Consider the following 23,154-nt stretch of genomic DNA (forward strand, 5'->3'; position numbering starts at 1 on the left):
TCAGATGATGACCCAGCATGTTTGATTTACAAACACTGGCACTGCAGATTTGACAAAATGCAAAGAAGGTACTAATGTGAGATTTCAAAAAATAACTACAGCACTTGACCCAAGGTTTAAGAATCTGAAGTGCCTTCCAAAATCTGAGAAGGACAACATGTGGAGCATGCTTTCAGAAGTCTTAAAAGAGCAACACTGTGATGCAGAAACTACAGAACCCAAACCACCAAAAAAGACAATCAACCTTCTGCTGGTGGCATCTGATTCACATGATGAAAATGATCATGCATCAGTCCACTCTGCTTTGGATCGTTATCAAGCAGAATCCATCATCAGCATGGACGCATGTCCTCTGGGAGGGTGGTTGAAGCATGAAGTGACATGAATCTTTAGTGCATCTGGCACATAACTATCTTGCAACACCGGTTACAACACAGTGCCATGCAAATGCCTGTTCTCATTTTCAAGTGACATTGTAAACAAGAAGCGGGCAGCATTCTCTCCTGCAAATGTAATCAAACTTGATTGGCTGAAGTAGGACCGAGTGGACTTGTAGGCACTAAAGTTTTACATTTTGTTATTTTTAAATGCAGGGGGTTTTCGTACATAATTCTACATTGTAAGTTCAACTTTCATGATAAAGAGACTGCACTACAGCACTTGTATTAGGTGAATTGAAATATACTATTTCTTTTGTTTTTTACAGTGCAAATATTTTTAATCAAAAATAAATATAAAATGAGCACTGCACACTTTGTATTCTGTGTTGTAATTGAAATCAATATATTCGAAAACGTAGAAGACATCCAAAAATATTTACATAAATGGTATTTTATTATTTTTTAATCGCAAATACATTTTTTAATTGCTTGACAGCCCTAAAAACAAGTCATAGGATCAGAAATCAGGGTCAGATGGGCATGCAGGGATTACCCACCAGTGTGGGAATAGGAGGAAATAAAAGCAGAAATACAGACAGAGGTAAAGGGAACAAGAAAGAGCTTGAATATGATGGAGGTAATATGAAGCCAGTGATATATCTAGAACAGCAGCAGAACAGGACTTCAGTCTATCCAAAACTCCACCACTAGAGGGGGAAAATGGGCAGCAGGGAGCTATGGTCAGAGGGAAGATTGCAGCAATCAGGAAGAAATGACCAAGTCATTGACAATAGTTTAGCAAAGGGAGAGGGGAGAATTTGGGAGACTGTACATGAATGGCAACAGAAAAAAACAGGACTGAGGTAGAGAAGGAAGATAAATAGTTCTCTCTCTGAAGGTAATGAGCTAGAGATGGTGGAGATTTCATCTGCCTCTCACCTGATGTGAGGCAGGACATTGGGGAACCAGCTACACAGAGAAGGAAGAAAAGACAGTTACTCACCTTTGTAACTGTTGTTCTTCGAGATGTGTTGTTCATATCCATTCCAATTAGGGTGTGCACGCGCCGCGTGCATGATCATCGGAAGATTTTTACCCTAGCAACACTCGGTGGGTCGGCTGGGCGCCCCCTGGAGTGGCGCTTTTATAGCACCAAGTACATATCCCGGCCAATCCAATGGCCCTTCAGTTCCTTCTTGCCGGCTACTCCGACAGAGGGGAAGGAGGGCGGGTTTGGAATCGATATGAGCAACGCATCTCGAAAAACAACAGTTACAAAGGTGAGTAACCATCTTTTCTTCTTCAAGTGCTTGCTCACATAGATTCCAGTTAGGTGACTCCCAAGCCTTACCTAGGTGGTGGAGTCGGAGTGAGATGTCACAGAATGCAACACTGCTGAAACAAATGCTGCGTCATCTCTGGACTGTTGTACCAATGCGTAGTGTGACGTGAAGATGTGCACAGATGACCAAGTAGCTGCCCAACATATCTCCTGGATGGGTATGTGGGCCAGGAAGGCGGCAGATGAAGCTTGAGCCCGAGTAGAATGGGCGGTGAGGTGGCTAGTTGGAACGTGAGCCAAGTCATAATAGGCACGGATGCAAGACGTCACCCAAGATGAAATTAGTTGCGAGGAGACCGGAAGGCCCTTCTTCCAGTCTGCCACCTCTATGAAGAGTTGGGGAGTCTTTTGAAAGGGCTTTGTTCTTTCGATGTAAAAGTGGAGGGTCCCACGAACATCCAGGGAATGCAACTGTTGTTCCTGACATGAGGAATGCGGTTTCGGGAAGAAGACCGGGAGGATGATGTCCTGGTTGACGTGGAAGGCAGACACCACCTTAGGGAGGAAGGTGGGGTGTGCTCGCAGCTGTACCTTGTCCTTATGAAACAGGGTATACGGAAGGTCTGCTGTGAGGGCCCGAAGTTCAGACACTCGCCTTGCCGATGTAATGGCGACGAGGAAGGCTGTCTTCCAGGAGAGGTACAGCAGCGAGCAGGTGGCTACCAGCTCAAAGGGGGCATCCATGAGCCTGGATAGAACCAGATTGAGGTCCCACGTCGGGGACAGGCGTCAAATCTGCGGGAACTAGTGCTCCAGGCCCTTGAGGAACCTGGAAATCATGGGGTATGAAAAGACAGAGCGCCCGTTCTCCCCTGGATGGAAGATGGAGATGGCTTCCAAGTGAACCTTTATGGACGAGACCGCTAGGCCATGCAGTTTCAGGGATCAGAGATATTCCAGGACAGTAGGAGCTGGTGCCTACTACCCAGGAGCACCTGCTGGATTGAGGCAGAGCAACGTAACTCGGACTAGCTTAGCCACACAGCATCCATGCTGTGAGGTGAAGGGATTGCAGGTCTGGATGGTGAAGTCTGCCATGGTCTTTAGTAATGAGATCCGGCCAGAGGGATAGGGGAATTGGGTCGGTCACCGACAGTCGAACATGGTGTACCAGTGTTGTCTCGGCCATGCTGGAGCGATCAGAATCAGAGAAACTACAAGGAAAGCTAGGGAAGTGGAGATCAGCTAAACTGCGCTCCACAGTTCCAATGACCGTCATGGGTGGTAAGAAGGAACTGAAGGGCCATTGGGTAAGCAGGGGTATATATCTGGCGCTATAACAGTGCCACTCTAGGGGGCGACCCAGCCTACCCACTGAGTGTTGCTAGGGTAAAAATCTTCCGACAATCGTGCACGCAGCGCACGCACACCCTAATTGGAATCGATATGAGCAAGCACTCGAAGAAGAAAAGGTCACTACAGAGAGAGCACTCGGGGACAGGAGGGGGACCCAGAAGCAGATGGATAACGAACAGGCACCTGGGACTTACAATTTTCATTCTTTATTACTTAACAGAGTTAAGGAAAAGGGATAGTGGTGAAATAGTTACTTAAAATAAACATAGGTTTTAGATACCAAGCTGTTACTGTAGCACACTGGGTTCACTGCACCAAAACTGTTTAAAATAGCAGTTCCTTCTTCACTTACTCGTTGGGACCTTTGGGGTTACTTTAGACCCAATGGCATTGCTACAACATGCCTACACAACATAAAGAATACACTGTGCAGGTTAGTGTAGCACAGGAAGTTCAGAACATAAAGCCTGAACTCAGGTCTGGCAGGGAAAAAGCATTCCAGTTCACATTATATAAAACTTTCGAAAGGTTAATCCTCAGATGGATTTGTAAACATGTTTATTTAGGAGACTTCCAGGTCCATTTGAATTATGGCAATTTGGAATCTGGAGATTGAGGGTTCAAAATGCAAACAAAGACCTAAAATGAAGCGTACTTATGAATGGAGAGGGTAATAGCAATGGCAAGTATAGGTCAGATTTGGAGCACATCCCTTTAACTGCTCACTAACCTGAGTGCATAAAGAGAAAGCTCAGAACAGAACTCAAAACCGTACCAGGCAGAGAAAATTCAAGATTAACAAAAATCCTCTACACAAAAAACGACATGGTAAATTACACAACATTAAATGAAACTTACATCTTCATCCAGGTTCGTTTGCTCCAAATCAACTATTTTGAACTGGACCCTTTTGAAAATCTCTTCCAGTGCCTCACAGGCCTTATAGTCTAGTTTTTCTCCTGGGGAGGAAACAGAGTGAATTCAGAAGACCCAGTGTTAAGTGTTTTGTTGGTACATAAATATGCACAGTATTAAGAGAAATACATTTCTGTGAGTTCTAGAACCCTAGACACTGGGACAGAAAACGAGGCAATGCAAGGAGAGATGGATCTTGTTTTTCCTTCAGTTGGGGTAAGCTAATTCCTGCTCTTGCAGACAACATTTATTATTTGCAATATTAAATATTTAAAACCCACACACACACACAAAAAATCATCTTGGGCTGGTTTCCAAGCAGATGGACGAGATAACCCATTAGGAGCTTTTCCATTGCTAATCTTTATGATACTACGAATTCAGAATCAGCATCTGCTTCTTCCACAAGATCCAGGCCTAACTCAGCAAGGCACGTAAAACTAAGACTGCCCAAGATGCTAGGGGACTCAGCCTAGACCTCCAATGCCCAGGATTTTAATAAATATTTTCCATGTTTGAATTCCTCACCTGAACAATATGCTGAGATAAATTGAGACAATGAACCAGCCCCTAAAATACATACATGATTAACGTGCCTCCAGTCTTGGCCTTGCCATTTGACTATTTTGTAATCATATTCTCCAAATGTTCCTAACACATTTTCTACTTTCAGAGATTTCACTTGTAGTATTCAGAATTATTTAGAAATATCTGTACCAAGCATTAGAGATTCCTGCTACAACCTGAATGGCTGAAAACTAGCAGCTTAGGTCATCTCAAATGCCTTCAGTCAGCTTAAACAAATGTTATTAAAAAAGCAGGAATAATCTTCTGATGCAAGAGCTTGGTTTTTAACTCTAATACTCACTGGTAAGAGGAAGTGGCAGCAAAGAAGGCTGTGTATGCTGGACAGGCCAATTGGCAATTTCGAGCTCCTAATCACCTACAAAATTAACTATTGCCGTTTCCTCAGTATTAGCATTATTTGAACTGCATTAGCACAGCAAATGCCCCACTCGGGATCAGGACACCATTGAGGCAGGAGCTGTACAAACAGAGTACAACAGTTTCTGCTCAGAGAATTTCCTTTAAAAAGCTACGTCATTAGGGTTATGAGAGAGAGGCTTACCTTTTAGATCCAAGCAATCTATCCTGGGAGACAGATCTTTAAATTCCTGTAAGAGAAATAGTAGCACATTAATATACTCAGGAGAAGACAAATCCCTCCTCTAGGATAATACAAAAGTGGAAGGTATGGCAACACTCCCCCACACATACGAGCGGAGGGCATTACTCCCCGCACCCTTCTGTGACTTCATTAAAATCCGGTCATACCCATGGTGTTTCTTAGGGCTTGTCTACATGAGGGGATTTAATCTGCAGCTTTTTTCTGCGCGTCAGGTAACACACATTATGCTAGCTGTAGTAACAGCATGCACGAAGGTTAGTGTGCCCTCAGTCAAGGCACATCGTGTGTACACACAGCAGCAGTTTGCTGCAAACTGAAAGCATAGCATTCTCGAAGCATATCTGATGCTCCTTTGCTTTGTTGCGGAGCAGTATGCATTCTGGGATTTTTCTTGCTGTGCACTGTGGGATACATAGCAGGATGGCTGGTTCAAGTTTTTTAAAAGTCTCATGATTCATCCATATCCATCCCATCTTTCTTTTATGGGCAAACTAACACCATTTTCAAATTGCTGTAAGCGAGCATGGACCCAACAGAGCTCTGTATCACTAGGCCGGCAACGACAAATAGCTACTTGGACTGTATTTCAGCATTCAAAGTCAGATGAATTCGGCTTAGGCCTTTGCTCGCTGCACCACCGAGCAGATGACGTGGCAGCAGCAGCAGCTCTACCAGCAGGAGGATATTCAGCAGCAGTGGAACTGGGACACGGATGAGGAAGAAGAGGAACTGACAGCAACTGATAGAGGACCAGTTCCTGGAGCTGCTATACAGCATGCAGTGCTGTTTCTGGGTTCAGGAAACCAGCACAGATTCATGGGAAAAGGCAATGAAGTCTTGCAGTGACATGTGATCATGTCACCTGAATTGGAATCTATCTTTAACTTGGTGTCTTTCCATTGAGAAAGGAGGGGTGGGAACCCAGAGAGGGACAAAGGATTCCCACCTTATGCAAAGAGTTATAAAGGGATGGAAGAGAACAAAGAGAGAGGAGCTATCATGAAGAATCCCCTAGCTACCACCTGAGCTGGAACAAGAGCTGCACCAGGGAAAAGAATTGTGCCCAGGCCTGGAAGGTGTCCAGTCCGAGGGGAAAAAACAAAACAAAACAAACAAACTTACTGAAGCATCTCTGAGGGTGAGATTATTTGTATTCAGTTTGATTAGACAGATATTTGTGCATTTTATTTTATTTTGCTTGGTAATTTACTTTGTTAAGTCTGTTACTACTTGGAACCACTTAAATCCTACTTTCCATATTTAATAAAATCACTTTTTACTTATTAATTAACTCAGAGTATGTATTAACACCGGGGGGAGTAAACAACTGTGCATATCTATCAGTGTTATAGAGGATGAACCATTTATAAGTTTACCCTGCATAAGCTTTATATAGGCTAAAATTAATTTACTTGCATTTAGACCCCACTGGGAGTTGGGCATCATCTGAGTGTTAAAGACAGGAATACTTCTGTTAGCTGCTTTCAGGGAAATCTGCAGCTTTGGGGCAAGTAATTCAGACCCTGGGTCTTTGTTGGAGCAGTGGGAGTGTCTGGCTCAGCAAGACAGGGTGCTGGGGTCCTGAGTTGGCAGGGAAAGCAGGAGCAGAAGTAGTCTTGGCACATCAGGTGGCAGCTCCCAAGGGGGGTTCTGTGATCTAACCTGTCACAGGATGATTGCACTGTTTGTGAAATACTTTGGAAGCAAGAGAAAAAAACATCTCAAAGATTACAGCTACAAGTTGTATTTTGCACAGTATTAGTGAGAATTAGGGAGAAAGACTTGGCGATAGGTGGATGGCTGATGTGTAGAGACTGGCTCACTGATTTGCGTAGACACCTAGGCATTCAATACAGAACACAAACAGCCGGGGCAACAGCGTCCAGGATGCCTATCGCTCTTATTTGGAGTCTCAGGCCTGAAATTGTGCAGCTGTGAATTCTGCTATTAACCTATGCATGGATTGAGGCAGGAGGAGAGATTTTTGTGAAGTTCAGTGTTGTTTAGGGGCAGTGGGAGTGCAACATTGTGGCAATCCCTGTTGTACCTTGTGTCTTTGCCTATATGTGTTTCTAAAAGCTTAAGAATTAATGCAAACAGTTATTTTTGTGTGTAAAATGAACCATTAATTGCTTGTGAATGAAATTATAAAGGTTTTCATTAAATAATCTATTATGTAACAAACAGAAATGAACCTTCAACTAAGACAAAAATTTAAAAAATACTTTTAATTATGAAACAAACTAGCTAACTACCAAGAACTGTTTCATTAAACCAGCAGTGGAAAGCAAAACAGTAAAGTACAACAGTTCAGTGCAGAGCATAAAGCCAGGTGGCTCAAAATTACAGGCAAAGGTATGTCTTTGTTATGCTCCTTCTGGTTCATGGGATTTCTGGTGTGGAGTGCCCAGGCTCAAAGTTACCATGGGCAAGAGAGAGAGCTCAGAAGAGCTGGGGTCTTAAGTGCCACTGCTCTCGGTGTCCTGAGCTGGAGTCTGGAAGGGGAATGGCCTCTGGGTGCGCTGTTGCGAGGGTACAGCCAAGAGGAGGAGTTGCTCCTAGTAGCCTGTATTGTCCAACAGCTGTAAAACATGGCTGGGTGCTAGTCTGCAGTACTGCATTGCCTAACAGTAACATGGGCTGCAACAGGGCATTTTGGCTTTGTATTGTCCCCAGGAGTTGCCTCTGCATCTTCTTCCATATTATCTTTGGCCTTGGCAAAGCTTTTCCTGGCAACTGCCATGCTGTCCTTGGCCACTGCAGTGACCTCCCTGGAAAGCTCCTTGTCGTATTCCCTCAGTCCTCAGATACTGTCCCCTCCTCTCTGCATTCTTCATTTTTTTGGGGGGGCAGGGGGGAGAGGAAGAGGAGGAGGACTCTGCATTATGTCCATGAATTTTTCATCACAAATTTCCTGTTTTCTCCCACTCAGGTTTCCTCGCCGTTCCGTTGCTGCTAAGGGCCCTCTCCTTGAGGGTCTGGCCAGTACAGGTACCATAACTGTGGGGGTATTAAAATTAAATAAATAAAATAAAATAAAATGACAAATGGTTATTCATATTCTAGAGAGGCTGTGGTGTTTTTAACATTCATTCCTGGCTTTACCGCCTTTAGATTCTTTACAGTCTTGAGGAACCTTGGAGATGGTAAATGGTGCGTGGTTTTGGACTTTTGATTGTGCACTATATGCTGTGTGGTTTACTATGGTGCCTTGGAGCATGGGGGTGATGGGAATTAAGCAGTTCAGGATGTGCCTTGGAGGTGTTTTACATGGTGTCAGAGGGGTTAGCAGGGTGAATCTTGGGATCAGCTGGACAGTAATATTCTTGAGGCTGTCCTGACTCTGAATCACAGTACAATGAGGCAAGTGGCTAGGAGGCAGAGAATGGCTTTATAAAAATAGGCAAAAGGCAGAGAAAGATACGCTGCGAAGTTATTCAACAAGATAGTCCCCCCAGTGTGCTGCAGGAGTCATGAGCAGTACTGGTGGGGATGGCCAGTAGCTATTCCTTCAATGAGCAAAAATGGAGCAATTTCTCAGTCTTAGAATTTGCTTTATCTCCCCTGAAGACATGTTAAAAGTGCAAAGAAAGACAGGGTTCTGCAATGACTGCCTGAAACATTCACTGTTACCAGTCTGTCAGAATGGCCCTGTAAATGCATATTACAGGCAGCTGTGCTCTTTGTAGATTTATGGATATGTAAAGTCCATGTCTACCCCCCGTACATTGAGAACACTAACCAAACTTCCCTTCCTGTAACCACTGTTGTAATAAACTTCTGCATTCCACACAAAAGAAAGAATGGTTTTCCTTATTCGACTCTGGCATGGAAGGGAACAGCAGAGAGGCTGAGGTCACACAATGCAGCCAGCAACTGATTTGAAGACAGTGAATGGGGTTTGTGGGCAGGGGGAAGGGCACATTCACCAGGCAGGATGCCAAGGAAAGGAAAATCAGTCAATAGGTACACAGGCATGTGCCTTCCATAGCACGGGCCTGAAAACAGTTGGTAACCAGGGTTTTAGCACATGACAGTGGCTGATGGAGACTACTCCAGCTGGGCAATTTTGGAAAAGTATATGGGAGGGGCACAAAAGGACAGTGTGGGCCAATGGAGGGAGGGATGGATCTTGCACTTGGCCATGGGGCACTTGGAACAGAAGCTAGTACTGCCTTACAGCATAATAGTAAATTAAAACTTAAATAGTAAGTTATTTAAAAAATAAAGAAATAAATAAAAATACTTGCATATGTGAAGGTTCCCTCCACAGGATCAACCTCCTCAGTTGCTGCCTGGGAATCAGGGTTGGTTGGCTCACCTTCTACATGGCTGGCATCAGGTGCCTGAGCTCTGAACAGATCCTGCTGTTTCACATCTCTTCACTGGCCTCCTCTTACTCATGCTCGGACGAGTCTTCCTGGTCACCCGGGGTGGCAGGGGAGGGGGGAAGGGGAATGTTCTCTGCCGCATTTCTTCCTGTTCCTCATTTTCACATGGCTGTTCCTCAGCTGTTTGCTCTTTATTCAGTGTTGTTTGGCATTCTGGTCATAGCCCCTCACCAGCACATGCCTCGCAATGCCCACAAACAGATCTTTTTCCAGGTGGCCGGCAACAAGAGCTACCTGCACCAACACTTCTCCCCAGATGGCACTGAGATCCACAGTCTCAGCATGGATACAAGGTCTGCTTGAGGCATGCTGTAGGGCTTCTGGAGCATTAAACACACCAATCATGATAAACTGGAATCCAGGAGTGAATGAACAGCCAGATTATAAATGAGGAAGGGGACATCCAGTCAACTTGATCCCAGGGCAGGAGTGGACACACAGGTAAACAGATAGGTCAATAGTCGACTACAAAGCAGTGTGCGATAGCCACTGAAAGACTGTGAAAGATGTTTGCAGTGGCACTGGGGGCACTCAAACAACAGATCAGACTAAGACTTTGTCTATACTGGCAAATGAAAGACAAAAAAATTTTTGTAATTCAGAAGTGTTAAACACACACATGCGCGCACGCGCCCTGAAAGACAAAAGTTTTGTCGATGACAAGGGCCAGTGTCAACAGCGCTTTGTCGGTGGGAGCACTCTCCTGCCGACAACACTAATGCCGCTGCCGCTCGTTTGGGGCGGAAATTTTTTGTCAGCAGGAGAGCGCTCTCCTGCTGACAGACAGTGGCTACACTGCATACTTTTTAGCGGCATGGCTGTAGCGACACAGCCATGTCGCTAAAAGCTGCGTAGTGCAGACATAGCTTAATTCGCTTTGCAGCGAAGTTAGTTCATTTTGAAAGGGGACTCCAGAGTTTTCAACAAATGCGAAGTCAGTGAACAACAATGAATTATCATGTGCATGCAAGCGTCTTCAAAGCAGATTAACCTGAAGAGCTTCTGATTAACCCCTCCACCCAATCTCACCCTTTCCCTTGTGTAAACAAGCCCTTAAAGCAATATTTGTATCAAATAATATTTTGTAGTGTGTAACGATCAGACAAGCTTGGCCGCACACAAACCACAGATAGCAAAGCAGCGACTGCCTTTAGAATCTTACCGCCTAGCAATCGCATTAGAAGACCCAGATGAAAGTGCTAGAATTTGGCATTTCTTAATACTGTGTTGGGGTGAGGAAGATGTTTGACTGATATGGTTTAGTGTTTGCAGGCCCCATGGAAGCAGTGAGTCTTTAGGAAGGGTTGGATGGGAGCCCTGATAGGTGTGAAGGAGAGATATTGAGTTATGTTGGCAATTTTAGACTCTTTTCTGATGGAGGTATTGAGGAGTGGAGTGGGCTTCTTCATTGGCAGTCTAAGTATTTTTGTACAAATATTTTTTGCTCCAGAGTCCTTACTGGTGTACTCGGCTACAGCAGCCACGCCCCTTCTCTTACCTCCACAGGCCATACATAGAGTAGGAAAAGAGCTAGCAGTTTAAAAACACATGTTTAACTATCAAAATTGCTGTTGTATCTAGTGTGGACAGGTTAAGTCAATGTTAGCTGGTTTGGGTCAACCCTAACATGACTTGCCCCATCTACACTAAAATGTGAAGATCTGCTTATGGTCTTGATACTGAAAAAGTGTGGGCTAACATTGTTTTTAGAACACAACCTATGTTCTTAGTCAAGACATGGCCCTAATATGGCTTAGAAGAGTAAGAACATGAGTACCTAGGAGGACTGACTTTGGAATTCAGCAGTGTTGCCAACTCTTGCCATATTGGGTGTTTTTCTTAATGCCGCAACTGCTTGAGTGAAGATATTTTTCAAAAAAAACAGTTCCTAGCTCTCTGTGGAGAAAACCTTGAAAACAAGATCCAAGTGCACTCTAACAGCGCAGAAACCAAATAAAGAGACCCAACACCTTTTTTTAAAATTATCTCAGGATTTTTAAGACAACTGCACGACTTCAGGGGCCTGATTCATGATTTTTGAGAGATGGTACTGGGATTATACAATTGTTAACATTTCACAGAAACTCAAGTTAGGAGGAGCAGACACAGAAACAGTCTCAGCAGGAATTGTGACATTGGTGGGGGAGGGACCCAACTGGGGCCACCCTTTCCCCCACCCGCATCTTCTAGACCCAGAACTATGCAGAGGTGACTCCCCACACTTCCTGCTCTGAAGACACTAGATTCCATGCAGCAGCTCCCACCTCCAAGCCATGTGGTCTTAAAGAATTCCAGGAAGGAGCCAAACTTCTCTCCCTGGAAGGCAGAGCAATTCTCAAGCTGGCAGATCAGACACAGAAACAACCTCTGCATGTTCTGCCACTGTGACCATGAGACATTGGTGATGTCATCAGACTCCCTTCTACAATTTTAGCTCTGGTCATTGTCTCCCCTGCACCAACTGGCTGTTTGCGCCAGCCCTTTCCCACCCTCCACATCACAGTCCCTTCCCACTAGCCTCACTCACTTCACCTGACTTTGGTGCTCCCATCTTTCCTTGTTCTTCCCTGCCCTCTCCCTTCTCCTTGCCTTTGCTTTTTTGTTTAGCTGATCAAACATCACACAAAGAATTACAGAAGCAAAAAATACCATCTCCATCATGGAGCTAACGTGACATTTGCATCCATCACTCTGCTCACACCTTATGTCCCTTAAGCTTTCATCTGTTTTGTCCATTTAGGCGATAAAACAATAGTTTTCCCCAAGAACAGTTTATGTTTACAGTGCTTAGTACAATGAGGCTCTCTTCTCAGTTAATCCCTACGAACCACCATAATACAAATAAGTTCACAGGTAGGCAAAATTGCTAGAGCAGTATGGAAAAAATGGTTACCTTCCTGTAACTGTTGTTCTTTGAGATGCGATGCAGATGTGTATCCTACGTTGGTGTGCATCTCCCATGCACCAGAGCCAGTAAACTCTACCTAGCACTACCTGTAGTGGTGGCTCTCACGCCCTATGGCTGCAGCGTCTCTTGCTCCCAGAAGTATAAGGGCAGTGCTGTCTGGCCCACCCTGCCCCTCAGTTCCTTCACACTGAAGGTCAGAAGTGCAGACTCTGATGCAGAGGGATGGAAGGAAGGTCATGGAATACATATCTGCATCACATCTCGAAGAACAGTTACAGGTAGGTAACAGTTTTTTTCTTCTTTGAGTAGATGCAGCTATGTATTCTGTGTAGATGACTCATAAACAGTCCTCGTAGGAGGCTGGGCTTGAAGTCTATTTCAAGAAGGACTGCCTTCACAAAGTTTGCATCTGATATGGATGCAGCCGTAATGGCATTCTGCATACTTCTGCAAACCACTGAGGACCAAGAGGCCACCCTGCAAATGTCCAATACAGAAATGTTGTCGATGTCACGAGCTTTTGTGGAATGAGCTTATACCCCCTTGAGGGGGCACAGAGCTATTTCATATGCTGTTGTGATACAGCAGGTTATCCGCCTGGAAGAGACAACTTGACCCTTCATTTGGTCTGCATATGAAACACACAGACATGGTGAGGAATAGAAAAATGCTAGACATTGCCTGACATCCAAAGCATGGAGATGATGCTCCTCTGGGGTTAAATGTGGCTTAGGGAAGAACAGCCGTAGATATATAAACTTGGTTCAAACAAAACTGAAAAACTACCTTCGGTGAAAATGTAGGGTGGAGCCACAAGGTCACTTTGTCATTGGAAATTTGTACGTAAGGAGGCTCTACCATCAAAGCCTTCAACTCACAAACTCTCCCTGCAGATGTTATCGCCACAAGGAAGGCAGTTTTCTGACATAGAAGAGGAAGTTGCCAGTGGCTCAAATGGAGATACCAAAAGAGCCGCTAAACCATTATTAAGATCCCATAAGGGAACTGGCTCTTTAACCAGTGGGTGGAGAAAAGGGACTCCTGTCAAGCAGCAGACTGCCATGGGGTTTGAAGACACAGACTTCTCATAAATTGGTGGATTAAATGCCTAAACTGACACAAGATGGACGCTCAATGAACTAAGTGCAAGGCCAGACGACTGAAGATGTAACAGATAGTCCAAGATGTTCTGGATACAAGCCTGCATTGGCTGAACTCCCCAGGCTAATGACTATACACAAAACCGATCCCACCTGGCCGAACAGACAACCCTGGTGGACGGCTTCTCACTGGGAACCCTGGTGCACTGCCTCCAAACACTGTGCCACCTCCTCCCCATCTAACCATGCAGTAGCCATGCTGTGAGATGCAGGAGCTAAGTAATAGATGCAAAACCTGATCGTAATGCTGAGTCAGTAGAAGGGGGAAGGGATATGGGAGGCCAGATCAATAACATGAGGTGATCGGAGAACCAACATTTTCTTGGCCATGCTGCAGCAAGTAGCTCAGGACTGAGACGATCCCCCTTCAGCTCACATTTCTTCTTTTTTCTCACACCAAACAGATCAATTGTCAGAATGCCCCAGACTGAAAAGACAGACTGACAGATGGCAGGACACTGGGCTTCAGAGACCACTTGTGATTCTGAGAGAAACTCCAGTTGAGGTGAGCTGTCAGGTGATTATGGAACCCAGAAAAGTGATTGGCCCTGAGGGCAATGTTCTTCCTGATGCAAAACTGCCAGACTCTCACTGCCTCCCAACAAGGCATGTTGGAATGAGCTCCCCAGCCTGTTCCCATAATACATTGCGATGGTACTGTCAGTGAGTATGAGAACCACTGAGACCCGATGTGATCTTGGAGGGTCTGACAAACACTGCAGATGCCATGAAGCTCCAGACTTCGTGTAGAAAAGCTTCTTGTTCCGACCACAGGCCTTGAACCTTCAGCAACTCCAACACTCCCCAGCTTATTGAGGAGGCAGTGGTGACAACTGTTCTGGTTGGCGGAGACCAAGCGAAGAGAATGCCCTAGTACACACTGTCCTGAACCATACACTACCAAGACTGGTGGAGGAAGATAAACCAGTCTGCCCAAGGGATGACAGTGCTGACGACAGATCGACAACTTCGGTCACATTTGAAGAGGACGAAGGAGCAACATAGCATATTGGACTACCTATGCGCACAAAGCCATATGGCCTAGCAACCTCAGTTATACTCAGACTGCAGCTGAGGATCGGGACTACAGGTCCAGAATAAGCAGCTAATTGACTGGAATCATTCGGTCAGGAGAAATGCTCTAGAATTCAGAGAGTCTATCCAGTCCACAATGAACTTAATTCTTTGAGTTGGAACCAATATTGATTTCCCGCTGTTAAGGATGGGACCCAGATGATCGAGTGGGTGTACAGTGAACTGGACATGACAGAGGACTTGCCCGCCCAGTAATCAATCATCCAGATACAGGAAGACATGAATTTACCTCTTCCTGAAGAGGTACACTGTCACCATTGTCATGCATTTGGTAAAGACCTGGGGGGTAGAATACAGACTGAAGGGCAGCATGATGTACTAGTAGTGTCGGCCCACCACAACAAGCTAGAGAAACCTCCTATGGCTCGGGAGAATTGCTACATGAAAATAAATGTCCTGACGGTCTAGGGCTGAGAACTAGTCACTGTGATTTAGGGCAAGGAGTACAGTTGCCAGGGCGACCATCCGCAAACTCACATATCTGATGTATTTGTTGAAGTGGGGAAGTTTGGGATAGGTCTCATCCCTCCCTTGGGCTTGGGAACAAAGGAATACTGGGAGTAGAATCCCTGTCCCCGATGCTGCCTGGGGACCTCCACCACAGCCCCAAGGCCAGTAGAGACTGAATCTGCTTAAGGAGCAGTCTCTCATGAGAGGGGTCCCTGAAGAGGGACAGGATGGAGGGATGGAGAGGAACTGTACGGCATAACCTGATCTGACATGCTTCTGACCCATTAGTCTGTTGTAATCAAGCACTGTAAAAGCAAGCCAGCCTGCCCCCCAAAAAGGGGACTGGTGAGAGGTTACCACTGAATCACTGTCCTGGATACAACTAAAAATGGGTCCTTGTGAGATCCTGGGGTGGGGGCAAGAAGGAAGAAGACATGCGCCAGCCGGCTGAACCCCAGAACCAAAGGGCCTCTTTCTTTGGGACCTGTGGATCTTTCTGCAGTTATCCTACTGCTGCACAGGAAGGGAGGACTGTCTGAAAAAACACTGAGCGGTATTGCTATGGCTGCTGACCGCTAAATACCAAATATCAGAGTTAGTCTCAGCATCACCCTGGAAGGGGATCACGCTGCATCTCGCTGCTGGCAATCTGGAGAGTAGCGACTCCACAAGGTTTAATTCCTTGGGGACAAGTTCAGAGCAGGATGCCTGGCCAGCCAAATAGCTGCTACCTCTAATAAGCAAAGACTTGAGTAAACCGATGTGTCTTCTATTGTGCTCTAAAAAAAGCAAGACATATCCCCTTTGCATCACTCCAGAATATTCCTAGCAGTAGGGAGAAGTGGTCACTTAAGAGAACAGCACCCTTGGCTATTAAGGACTTGAAGAGGAGGTCCAGGATCTTGAATTTTATCTTGTGTTTGTCCCATTACATCACGGGATGGCTGAATTAAAAGTTTTTGTCTAGTTGATTTACTGCTAATAGGTTTATGCTTTTAGTCTACTATATGTAGGCAACAATTAACAAGAATATAGCTTCTGTATTTCACAAAAATCAAACCCAGGAAGTTTAGAAAGGACAGTTATTTTGATTAAGTATTATTAATGTCCCTGGTTTTACATGGGGCTCAGCTCCTAGCCCTGCTCTGTGGAGGGGTCTGTGGGTGGGGGGTGCTGGGATCTGTGGGGGGGGCGGCACTATGGTTCTCAATATGTGGCCCACAATGATAAATAGGTTGAGAATCAGTGCCCTAAACTGACTTTTCAGAAACATTTAGCATTAAGATCGCACAACCTTTGGATACCATCAGCTCAGTAATCTCTTCAGACATTCTGAAAGTTACAATGTAACATCCATTTAAAACTGTAATTACATTCCACCCTACTTCCAAGTGTCAGTGCAAGCATATTATGAGAAACACAAAACTGATTTTAAAATACCAAAATATTTAATTTAAGAAATTAAAACATCGTCTATACTTTAGTACAGTGCTGAATGTGTACTACATGGCAATGTAATCCTAGTAACCCTCTGTATAGGTCTATGTAAGACTTTATATAAAATTCTTCTCTCTAAAACACACTCCTAAGCATGCAAGCTGATTGGTTCACTTAGTGCTTTCCTGTACTGCCTAGAAAAGTACTGTAGCATCCCCCTGTGAAAATTCACTCCCCCAAGAGTAGTTGTCATTTTCCTTCGCTCTTCTACTGCTTCCACCTCCCACTCCTGCCACAGTCTCTCATATATATCTTTACATTTAACATTTATGCTGCATGCTCCTTTTTCTTTTCTCCTTACATGTCACAATATACAATCTCTGAAAAAAAAATAATACCTGAACTTAAACCAATGTAGGGTTAACACACAAACTTAATTATTCCCACACTTGAGAAAACAAAAAATAATTAATGCAGCACAAAATAGAAACAATACATAAGCTGTGTGGGAAAACTAGTATCCATCTTCTTTAAACTCAGTACAAAAACGAGCCCATCTGTAAGCATCGTACAGAAAGAAAACCATTTAAGAACTAAAGGCAAGAACCCAGACTTCTTTAATATTTTATTAAATAATTTATGCATAGTATTTTGGTAACAAATATTTTAGATACTAGCATCCTGCAACACTTTTTCATCTGCTAAAAGACCTCCTCAAGTTGTTAGAAAGCAATGCTATTGTTTTTCCATATTTGACCGGCATGAAAATTATTCTAAGTATCAACATAGGGTCTGTTTTCAGCAGATTTATATTTTCAGTTCTGATATGGCTGCAGCTGACTTTTCTAGTGTTTCCATGTCAGTCGTACTCCAGGAGCTAAACAGGATTTAAATTTTGTGCTGCATATGTAAGAATATCCACAATACCTGTATCTGCTTCAGTAGTTTGGGTATCTGTTTGCAGTTTAATTTCTGACAGGCTTGTTTGTAGGCCATGATAATTTCCTCAACAGTCACATTCTGGGCTGAAAATGTAAAAGGGGTAGAGATTAAGGTTACATTTACATTCAAATTTATTCACTCAGCTACACAATAAATTGTGTGTCAGGCACTTACATTGATAAAAGTGAGAGAGTTGTGTATAATTAACTAATGCTCTTCCCACCCAGAATAATTTCAAATGGCCAGGATATGAAACAGGCAATTGATGTTCAAAGCAAAATGAGAATCTAATTTGATATTTTATTATAAGAGTTGAACAGCTATATTACCATAACGTACACATTATGTCTGTGCACCATATCGTGTTCATGAACTTGGTTTTCTGTGTGGCTTTGTTAACCATCTTATTCAGGAGTCTCAAAGTCCCGGCCCGCGGGCCATATGTGGCCTGAGAATCTCCCCGCTGCGGCCCACGGAGGAGAGATGTATGCAGAGACATTGCTGGCAATGTCAGCTGCAGGTGCCGCCCCCCGCAGCTCCCATTGGCAGGGAGAGATGGACAGAGATACCATCACTAGTCGCCAGGCAGAGCCAGCCATGGAGGCAGGATCACTTTTTGCCATAATTAATATAAACAAGTCAAAATACCGGACACAACTATCTGATGCACGTCTTGCTGCAATCCTGAAGGTTTCGACTGCTCAGTGACTGAGGCCAAACAACAAACTGACAGAATTGAAGCGTTGCCAGGTGTCTGGCAAACACTAAAATCTCTCTGGCAGGTGAAGAATTGTATAAAGTTGTATGAGAGTTTTATTATTTCTAAGAAATTCGAAATAAAAAATACAACATAAACATTTTCTTTTCTGAACACCATTTTCAGTGACATTATTGGCCCGCTAGGAGGATTTGAGGACTGGCGCTGGCCCTAAGGTAAATTGAGTTTGAGACCCCTGATTTTATTGCTTTAAAAATCTCAACATAAAATCAAGAGCATGATGTAAACAGTTCTAGTTCACACTACCACCAACTGATATATATTTAGCAAAAATCTTGAGATAAAAAAAAAAAAAAAAAGGAAATTCTTTAAGGCTGCTAGGCTAAGAAGTCTAACAAATAATGCATTGAACCAAAATACAGGAAAGATTTTAGAAGCCCCTTCCAACAGCAAACAAATGTAACTAGTTTTGCATAAATCTAAAAATAGATTTGCAAGGACTTCATAGATTTCACTTCTTACGATTATACAGTATGACCTCCTGCATAACACAGGCCAGAGAATTGCATCCAGTGATTTCTTCTTATGAAGAGACTTTAATGTCAGAAGTTAAGTTTATGATGGTCCATTCTAAACATCTAGTTTGACCTCCTGCACATTGCAGGCCAGAAACCCTCACCCACCCACTCCTGTAATGGACACCAGTAACTCTGCCAGAGGTTAGAAGTCCTCAATTCATAATTTAAAGACTTCAAGTTATAGCAAATCCACCATTTACACTAGTTTAAACCTGCAAGTGACCTGTGCCCCATGCTGCAGAGGAAGACATTAAACCTTGCTGTTAAATTAGATCTTATTTTAGAAACTGATATAATCTTTAAGGATTTCAAGTGATGGAGAATCAAAAGCATCCGTAGGGGACATTTCCAATGACTAGTTATCCTTACTATTAAAAATGTGCATCTTGTTTTCATTTTGAATTTTGCTGACTTCAAATCCTCTTGATCAGATCTAGTTACACTTTTGTTGACTAGGTTAAAGAACCCTCTATCAGAAATCTTCTCCTTGTGAAGGTACTTTTAGATCATGATCAAGTCACCTCTTAATCTTTTCTCCGATAAGCTAAATAGATCTAGCTCCTTAAATCTCACTGTGAAGAACATTTTCTAGAACACCCCCAAAAAAAAAAATAATAATCACCTGTAGTTCTTCTCTGAATCCTCTCCAATGCTCAACATGTTTTTTTTTTTGTTGTTTTTTTTTAAACACAGTTTTTTCACACACTTTTCTGGTAGTGGTTTCACTAGTGTCATGTGCAGACGTAACATCACCACTTTACTCTTGCTCAATATTCCTGTGTTAATATAGCCAAGTAATACATCCGCCCTTTTAGCTAAAACACCATATTTGAAACTCTGATTCAGTTGTTTATCTACAGGCCAAAAGTCCTTTTCAGAGACACTACTTTCTAGTCCACTGCCCTTTAAATATGGCCTACATTTTCTGTCCTCAGATGTATGACCTGGCATTTGACCACATTAAAATACAAGTTTGATCGTACCTAGATTACCAAGTGATTTGATAGATCATTGGCACATAACTATTTCATTATTTGACGTATTAACAACCTTTGTATAAATTTGCAAACCTCAGCCATGTTTTATCATCTTCTTTCAGATTGTTGATAAAATAGTGAACAGCACTGAAGGGAGAACCATTCCCTGTGGAACCCCACTAGAAACACCCCGTTGGCTGCTAATTCACAATTAAATACACAGACTATCAGACAGCTTCTGTTCTATTTAGTTGCATGCAATATTGATTTTGCACAGTGCTATACACTTCTACCCTGATATAACAGGTCCCAATATAACATGAATTCAGATATAATGCGGTAAAGCAGTGCTCTGGGGGCGGGGGGGCTGCGTGCTCCAGTGGATCAACACAAGTTTGATATAACGCGGTAAGATTTTTTGGCTCCTGAGGACAGTCATTATATCAAGGTAGAGGGGTAGTTTGTTTTATTTTTAAATTACAATGTCATGTGGTATGACATCAAATACCTTACAGAAGTCCAAGTATACTGTAACAATTATCCCATCAAGCACACTTGCAATCTTGTCATGGAACAACTTGAAGTTCATTTGACAAGACTTATTTTGTCTTGTTCATAGTTCTTTAAATTTCTAGCCTTTCAAGTCCTATATCGCCTGTCACTGCTATGGGTCAAGCTCCCCTTGCTGGACACTCACCAAGCTGCTGTGTTTGGATCAACATGCCAAGTCCATGTGCTTTTAAGCGCCTTTGGGTCTGGGTAGGTTCTAGGTGCTCACTCTTTGGTTTCTGGCTTGGTCCCTGGGCTTAGATTCGTTTGGCACCCATTCTAGGAAAGGCCCTGCAGCCTAGCTGCCCTAGGCCCTAAGATCAGCGCCAAACCCCTCCAAGACTCCAATAGTTAAGCATCCCATCTCCAGAGCTCTACCTTAGCGGGTACTCTTGTTTACTGACTAGCTCTTTGGAGACATGACAGTTGAAGGCAATAAATCAGACTTTGCAGAGGGATTTCAAAACCACTCACTCTTTACTTTTAGACAACACAAGTGATATAAGCTCCATGCAAAAGAAAAAACAAACACTTATATGCCATTCCCTGCCTCGGTTCTCTCAGCACTCTTGAGCATTCTTTGGGATCTGGTCAATGTCATTTCATGGGTCCAGGTCCCCTCTCCTTGACTTCAAAAAGAGAAGCCTGTGCTGGACACGTGTTCAGGAGTGGTCAGCGATCTTGTCCTTATATAGCTTCCAGTACTCTGTCTCGCAGGTGACCTACCTAGTCAGCCTCAACGCCCATCAGATGATCTATTCTTTGATTCCCAAAAAAACATCTAGGACAGCAGGGGTTTCCCTTGGTACCAGCTCTTCATCCAATGGTGTTTCCATTTGAATAGGTCAAGGTTAATGCCCCATCACAGTTAATCCTCTGTTAGGTGCAAGAATTTATTCTGACATTTCCTGTGTTTTAGCTCAAAATGGAGGCTACAGAGCCAGGTGAAGGCACAGAACAGTTTGACAAACAAATAGCTTTTCAGAACAAAATGGCATTTGCAGATTGATACAGATACATCCAGACATACACTTGTCACTCATTCCATTGTTTTGCCTACGCCTACTGTCAGACTAATTGGTGTACCTGCAAACTTTCAATAATGATTTCTGTTTTCTCCCAAGTCATTTACAAAAAGTGTTAAATAGCATAAGGCCAAGAACTGATCCCTGCCCCACCCCAGTAGAAATACACCCACTTAATGATTCCCAGTCTACAATTAAAAACTGCCTGACAGGTCTCAATGTAATTCATTTAATGTGTGCCAAATTAATTTTGGCTGTTCTCATTATTAAACTATTGTACAATATCAAACCAAATGCCGTAAGGAAGTTAAGTATATTAAATGAATGCTATTACCTATATTTTATAGTTACATTCTCTTCTCCTATAAGGCAGGTTGTCTTAACCAGTGTAGTAGCCTTTAATTGTGTTCTTCAGGGCATCTAGTAAAATGTTCTTAAATAGCTCCTAATTATCATTCAAATGTTTGTTTAATTTCCCTTCCCGCCCTCCCCCTGGCTAATTGATTTATCTAATTTTTTACACTTTTGTGAAGTTGATATAGATATAGAATTTCTCTCACCACAGAAGCATTTCAAATTCCTTTCATTTATTAGTCAAACTACTACCAAACAAATTGTATACAGGCAAATTAAACAACATTACCTTCGAATCCCTTGACACCTTTGGCATGTCTGTTGAGGGCACCATCAATTAAAGAAGTCAAAAGCAAACTAAAAGAAGAATTTAACATGTTCAGCGTAGAACACAATCCTAACTAGTACTAGGAAACTAGAATAATCTACAAGAGCTCCTTTGTAAATATACTTCACAGGATTTCATGATTTTCTATCCCACTAACATCTGTCTTCACAGTATATTTTGCATTAAAAATTCTGTTGAATTCATCACTATGTGGAGGTTTGTATTTTAAGTTATTCTGTTTGAGAAAAACAAAAATGTTTTAAAAGTTTAATCTAAAGCTTTATGAAAGGCACAATGTATAGAAGTGTCAGTGCGTAAACCCATGTATATGATGAGCCTTAGGGTATGTCTACATCTAAAATTTTGCAGCGCTGGTTGTTACAGCTGTATTAGTACAGCTGTATAGGGCCAGCGCTGCAGAGTGGCCACACTTACAGCAACCAGCGCTGCAAGTGGTGTTAGATGTGGCCATACTGCAGCGCTGTTGGGCGGCTTCAAGGGGGGTTCGGGGAACGCGAGAGCAAACCAGGGAAGGAGACCAGCTTCGCCGCGGTTTGCTCTCGCGTTCCCCGAACCCCCCTGCAAACCGCAGGGAAGGAGACCTGCTTGTTCGGGGAACGCGAGAGCAAACCGGGGAAGGAGACCAGCTTCGCCGCGGTTTGCTCTCGCGTTCCCCGAACCCCCCTGCAAACCGCAGGGAAGGAGACCTGCTTGCACGGAGGTTCGGGGAACGCGAGAGCAAACCGGGTAAGGAGACCAGCTTCGCCGCGGTTTGCTCTCGCGTTCCCCGAACCACCCTGCAAACCGCAGGGAAGGAGACCTGCTTGCTCGGGGTTCGGAGAACGCGAGAGCAAACCAGGGAAGGAGACCTGCTTGATTACCAGGCGCTTCCTCAGGTATGCTGGGATACCTGCTTATTCCACGGAGGTCAAGAAAAGCGCTGGTAAGTGTTTACATTTGATTACCAGCGCTGGATCCTCTACACCCGAGACAAAACGGGAGTACGGCCAGCGCTGCAAACAGGGAGTTGCAGCGCTGGTGATGCCCTGCAGATGTGTACACCTCCTAAGTTGCAGCGCTGTAACCCCCTCACCAGCGCTGCAACTTTGTGATGTAGACA

The 23,154-nt window shown here is 43.7% G+C and overlaps 1 protein-coding gene across 1 annotated transcript in view; it reads right to left on the bottom strand.

Moving 5' to 3' along the window:
* PPP1R37 (protein phosphatase 1 regulatory subunit 37) overlaps positions 1-23,154 on the bottom strand; it is a 157,556-nt gene that overhangs the window by 90,089 nt on the left and 44,313 nt on the right. Inside the window, exons 2-4 of the mRNA XM_030544603.1 lie at positions 17,491-17,588; positions 5,063-5,108; positions 3,877-3,977 (exon numbers count right to left, since the gene is read on the bottom strand). Of these exons, the coding sequence (XP_030400463.1) occupies positions 3,877-3,977; positions 5,063-5,108; positions 17,491-17,588 (245 nt within the window). The remainder of the gene's footprint in view (positions 1-3,876; positions 3,978-5,062; positions 5,109-17,490; positions 17,589-23,154) is intronic.

Source organism: Gopherus evgoodei, unplaced genomic scaffold (genome assembly GCF_007399415.2).
Source record: "Gopherus evgoodei ecotype Sinaloan lineage unplaced genomic scaffold, rGopEvg1_v1.p scaffold_34_arrow_ctg1, whole genome shotgun sequence".
Taxonomy (NCBI): Eukaryota; Metazoa; Chordata; order Testudines; family Testudinidae; genus Gopherus; species Gopherus evgoodei.